This window comes from Suillus clintonianus (genome assembly GCF_016758775.1).
Source record: "Suillus clintonianus strain FC179 chromosome Unknown DEU56scaffold_171, whole genome shotgun sequence".
Classification (NCBI taxonomy): Eukaryota; Fungi; Basidiomycota; class Agaricomycetes; order Boletales; family Suillaceae; genus Suillus; species Suillus clintonianus.
In genome coordinates, this window is record NW_024539395.1 from 72,606 (window position 1) to 78,605 (window position 6,000).

The following is a 6,000-nucleotide window of genomic DNA, read 5'->3' on the forward strand; positions in this document are numbered from 1 at the left end:
CACTATGGCGGTCCCGATGTTAACACTGATCTTCATGGCTTTAGCGATTCGGACTGGGCCACTTGCCCAGAAGATCGGATTTCCATCAGCGGCTATGTCTGGTTCTTGAACGGCGGTCCAGTGTCCCACTCCGCCAAGAAGCAGACTACCCATGCCTTATCCTCCACTGAAGCGGAATACATGGCTCTTACCGCGGCAATTCAAGACGGTCTGTGGATCCAGTCCTTCCTTGGCTGTCTGTCAATCCCTCTCTCTCTTCCTTTGCGCTTATTCGCCAACAATGCTGGCGCGATAGCACTTTCAAAGGAGGCTGCGAATCACATCCGAACCAAGCACATTGATCTTCGCTATCACTTCATCCGCCGTCACGTTGAAGAGAACACCTTCCTCCCAGTCTGGCTTTCAACTCATAAGAACACAGCAGACATATTCACTAAAGTCCTCCCTCGTCCGGCTTTCACGCATCACCGTTCTGGTCTCGCACTCGTTTCTCTATAATCATTTCCTACATTGTCTCATTGAGGGGGTATGTTGGATGACAACATCGACAACCTCCGCACGTATTAGTCATCGCATCACGGACCCATTAGACACCTTTTATCTCTGTTGTTTCTCATTGTTTGTACCTCAGCGGTTTATCCATAACGCTGAGCATTGTGTCAGGTACTACTTAATAACAAGCGGTTTATCCATAACACTGAGCATTGTGTCAGTTTCTACAGTAGTATGTAAAACTACGCGAGATCAACATCCCACTCTGAGCTGTCGTCACCTTCGTGATCACCAAGGCCGGCGCCATGTACATTCCTAACTCGATGGTCAATATACTGCTACTGCCATGAAAAATCATGCCGAAACTTACATGCCTTCCAATGCCCAAGCTTTGAGCATTTGACGAAGTTTCGGCCCGTGATACGCGTCTTTGTTCGTGCGGTTGAACAGCGTAGAAATGCGATCGTATGAATTCTCCGAATCCTCGATAGGCGTCTGCTTGGTGCGATTCACCTGGCCATATTTACTGTAGATGCAGATGACATTGCGAATCTAGGATAAACTCAGAATCAGTGAATGCACTTCAAGTTTAAGCATACTACAGGCGCACTCACAATAGTCCCAACGAGGAAGAGCGCTGCGGGCGGGATGGTCTTCTGAAACTCGGCGAAATGCTTTAGCGATTTGGATCCATTGTCATAAAATGACTTATGGCAAACGATGCGAACTGCGTCGTTTGCAAAGTTAGATGCACGACCCTACTAGATGTTTAGAATCGAATATCAAGGACGACGAACAACGTACCTCAGAATCAGGCTCGCCACGCAAATATATTGCTTTCTTCAGCAAAGCGGTTGCCTTGAGTTTGACGCTATCAGTTGTATTCCCGTTGATGCCGAGGGCGAGTTCATATACCATCGGAACGACAGTAAGTACAATCTGTTTGATCTTGCTGCGGAATGTCGCGGCATCGTTAAAGACCTAGATCCGTGTGACTTAGTTAATGGAAATATATCTTGGTAAAAATCGGAGCACTCACCACGGTAGCCATCCCCGTTTTGAACTCAGGGTAGTAGCCTTTGTATGTGTGTCAGTGGGCGGTAACACTGTAATTAGAGAAAAGAAAATACCTTTCTCGAGTTTGCGTTTCTGTTCTTGCCACTGTATGATCGCTTCCGCGATCACTTCACCACAGACTCCGGTACCACCGATGGATTCCTCTTTGTCGGGGAATGGGACTGAAGTAGCAATATAGAGCCTGAAATTAGCCTTCGCGCGGTCAAGGAGTTTTTGCCAGAGTGATGGGTAGAACCCAACATTAGTTGCATCACGATTGGTAGCAGCACCCTTCGCGTTCTTGGTGCGGTGGCGCCTCCCACTATCGATATCGACCTCATTGAGATCCTCCAAGTTGTCCTGCTGGTCAGAGTCACAGTCATCGCTTGACTGGGAGTTTCTTGTGCGAGCACGCTTGGTCTTCGGGTGGTGGTTCCGTGCACTGCTCAAATACGTAGGGGACGGAGAACGTGGTCGACAATTTTTCGTGTGGTGAGCCTGGAGGATATCATAATCGATATTTGGCTGAAAAACAGTGTCAATACATGGCGATAGTATGGGTGAGTACTTACGACTACGGGAGCGTTCAAAAGACTCGGAACTTGTTTGTTAGTACTCTGTAGACCGGATCGCTTTGGCGCCGTCCTGCTAGTGGTGTGGTTATTCCGATCATGACGGTCCATGCCAGCCACTCCCGCACCATCCTCATCCTCATCCTGTGAACACACGCTATGATCAGGTGCTTGCGTAGGGTGTCTTGCTTGCGTGCTGCCACGATAGGTTTGATCACCGTGATGTGGGGGGTGCATGACGGTGTCACTCCCGTAAAAATCCTCCTCGTGCTCCATAATCTCATCCAAATCATCGTCTTGCGCAAAATCTCCACCCTCAAGCTCGTTATCAACGCCATCATCTTCTGCAAAATCTCTGCCCTCCTCAATGTCATCTTCATCCTCTTCAACGTCATCTTCATCCTCTTCAATGTCCGCCTCTTCATGACCTTCTTCAGTTTCAACGATGGACATATTTTGACTGACGAAGGAACCGAAAGCAGGAGGAGTGCGAGCAATGGTATGGTGGGGTGTCATGGTCGCTGATGGCTCCCGCTGAACAGCAGTGTTGAGAATAGGAATAGATGAGCCCGAGCGTTGGTTGACGACAGAATGAGAAACACTACGAGAAACAATACGAGCACCGGCAGGATGCTGGACAGCTGGAATTCTACTTTCATCAGCCTGATGGTCATGAGGAGCGCCATAAGAGGCGCCGTGAGAGACACTTCGAGAAGCACCGCGAGAAGCACCACACCGAGAAGCACCACGACGAGAAGCACCACGAGAAATACCACGAGAGACGCTGCGAGAAGCACCTTGAGAGGTACCATGATCATGGACATAGGGCCGGGCAGGAGATATCGTTAAATCAGGCTGAGGATCCGTTTGGTGGGACTGGAGTGGTTTGGAACCAACATATGTTGAGGGAACTGGATGACCCTGCAAACCAAACCTTCCCGTATCCGCGACGTGTAGAGCAGGTGTGGGACCTGCAGCACTAGGGTCTGACTCGGATGCCTCCTGCTAAATACCAAACATTAGTACCGCCGTGATGATGCAGTTTCAGGAATGAACATCAACCAAGCAGGTACTTACTATTGCACTTAAGTTTCTCCGAGTCTCAAGCTGCCGAGGAGCTTTTCCTCCCCTCTTCTTCTTTGCCACCGGAGCCATCGCATTTTCAGGTTCATCAAACGGGACAACGACGTTCTGAACCTTCGATTTTCCAGGTGCTCTGGCCAGAGTCTGAAGAGCATTTCCTATCTTCTCTAGCTGAGAATTCCTTCCTCCAGCACCAGCACCAGGTCGGTTGGAACGATGACGGGGAGGTTGGACCGACGTCACTGGTTCATTGTCGATGTCTGATTCAACGACTTGAAGCGACGGGACTCCGACTTGTTGCCCCCTCTGTCGGCCCATGGTAAGCACACGACTAGTAGGCGAGTGATGGAGAAGATGAACCTTCAAAATCAGGTTAAATAATAGTTACAGCATCCATGGGTAGGTACCAGCATGGTGCTTAATTACTAAGTGGTAGTACTACCGAATCCGAATCGTACCGGCACGTTCACGAGTTACGTACTAGTACTACAGTAGCAAAGTCCAGCACTAGTACCTCCGTCCCGACTCCCTGCTCAATCTCAATGACAACTAATTGCCCTAACTGTTTGAAAGAGTTTCAGAGCGCTTGGGCTGTTTCACGACACCTGAGCCAGCCCCTTACATCCTGTCTACGATGGGTTGATCAGCTTGAGGATGCAGCGCAAATCTTGCAAGACTCACAGTTCGCGGACCAGCATGCAACTCTCGGCCCATCTGAGTCGTCATCCAACCCTCGTCATTCCAGAACACCAAGCCCTTTTCAAGTTCAAGTTGATAGTGAGGAAATGGTGCATGTTCAGGATTTGAATGACTCAGGCTATTTCTACGGTGACGAGGGAGGCGTGGTGGGCTTGGAGAGTGACCTGCCAGGGTCGGTTGAAGAGCCTTTGGGCAGCCAAGCTTCGGAGAAGCCTTACGTTGAGCGCTTCAGGAACGCTGCGAAAGTGTATCGGCGCGGCCAGACCTTTTGGGACAGGTTTAATATAGATCCCTATTCAGCATATCGCAAGGACAACCTTTACTATCCATTCGCGTCCCGTCAGGACTGGGAGCTCGGCAGCTTTCTCCTGTGCTCGTCACTTCAGTCACCCATGTAAAAGTACCTCTTAGGTACATATATTCTCTCCTAAAAACCCACCTAAGGGGTATGTTTTTACATGGGATCCCGTGCATGATAGTTTCGAACCGGGCCATCCAATTACTGTCCCCAGGAGGGCTGGGCCAGCTGGGTCAGTGTATTTGGTCTGTCCCATGACCCATCTGGGATAGTATCTCAAGCCACATTATTATTTTTAATGACCTGGGGGTGTCAGGGGTCACAAATAATATAAAGCCATAGCCTTTCGCCTGATGCTCTGATACATAGTTCATAGTCTCTGGGCTAGCCCATCCCTAGTTATATAGTCCCTGGGCTAGCCCAGCACCCTGATACAAATGATGTGGGATAGCCCACCACTGGTTTATATAGTCTCTGGGCCAGCCCTGCATCCTGATGCGGGATAGCCCACCCCTGGTTATATAGTTTCTGGGCCAGCCCAACATCCTGATGCGGGATAGCCCACCCCTGGTTATATAGTTCCTGGGCCAGCCCAGCACCCTGATACATGTGACACGGGATAGCCCACCCCTAATTATATAGTTCAAATATTATTTGTATTTTTAAAATTCAGCTATTTGTCATTCCAGGCAACATATTTTATTTTGGCCTTCTCATGTCAGGCCTCCCCACACTATTCCCACACATCACATTTCCGCATTTTTCAACCCCACAGCGTGGGAATTACCCCACAACACCAAAAACATCGCCCATTTTTAGAATCTCCACAATATTAATTAATTTACACCACCTAAAATATAACCCATTTTGGTAACTCTTCAGAATATCAACCTCCTCATGTCATTCCTGTCACCACTACACCACAATCACTTATCCCTTGTATCTAAGTGGTAGTATATGTTATATATGTATAATATAACATAATAGACCGCTTTTTTGGTGTATTTCTGTCCACATGCCTCCTCTAAGTCTGTAATTGCTATGTCTGGTAACAACATGTAAAACATTTTCGCATTTTTGCCCCTGTGATGGGAGGGTGTTCTGGAAGGTGTAGAACATGTTTAGAAGTGTATATAAACTAATTACACCACTTGTTTGACCCTCTGGAGTTCCCTGGAGCTCCCAACATCAACATGTATAGCATATATGCATGAAATACAGAATTGGTTCACATTTTTGAGTTTATAGCTAGATGTAGTTGAAAATACTGTCCCCAGCATCAGTTCAACATTATGAACAATGTATCAGCAGCTCATGACAGCAGGTGAAGCCCTTGTGGTGTTATGTGACTACCCTCTCCTGATGGTTCACTTCCTGAGAAAAATTTTCCTGCAGGAATGCAGCTCCAGGATAGTATGGGAACCATTCCTAAATATATTTAAGAGCATTTTAGTTAAGTTGGCACCACAGGATACCCACAGGGGCCTTGTACATAGACCAAAACCTCCAAACATGCATTTTCGCACTTTTGGTGTTTTTCACTGCTTTAGCTGTTCAGAACTTGTCCAAGCTGTTCATATATCATCATTAGTACATATTTACATGATTTATATCCCTAAGATCAGTTAGATATAGGCCAGAATATTGGCATCTGGTAGAAAGGGGCTAATTTCACTGATAAGGGGCTATAGTCTTCCCCAGGTCGGCATTTGATGATCAGACACTTGGAATACATGTCTAACATACCCATAATGATAGCTCTCAATTTGTAGAATCATCCATCCAAGTCCCTATCACCGG

General features: G+C 47.6%; 2 protein-coding genes across 2 annotated transcripts; one reads left to right on the forward strand and one right to left on the reverse strand.

The window, feature by feature from the left end:
- Positions 1-734: 734 nt before the first annotated feature.
- On the reverse strand, positions 735-3,521 carry DEU56DRAFT_919564 (uncharacterized protein; the record flags this gene model as incomplete). Its single annotated transcript, XM_041358283.1, has 8 exons — positions 735-807; positions 863-1,044; positions 1,107-1,250; positions 1,297-1,473; positions 1,532-1,569; positions 1,623-2,073; positions 2,121-3,122; positions 3,198-3,521. The coding sequence occupies 8 exons, from the start codon at positions 3,519-3,521 to the stop codon at positions 735-737; spliced, it is 2,391 nt and encodes a 796-aa protein (XP_041201477.1).
- A 224-nt stretch (positions 3,522-3,745) lies between these two features.
- DEU56DRAFT_919565 (uncharacterized protein) lies at positions 3,746-4,300 on the forward strand (the record flags this gene model as incomplete). The annotated part of the gene is made up of 1 exon (XM_041358284.1): positions 3,746-4,300. The coding sequence occupies one exon, from the start codon at positions 3,746-3,748 to the stop codon at positions 4,298-4,300; it is 555 nt and encodes a 184-aa protein (XP_041201478.1).
- Between the last annotated feature and the right edge of the window lie 1,700 nt (positions 4,301-6,000).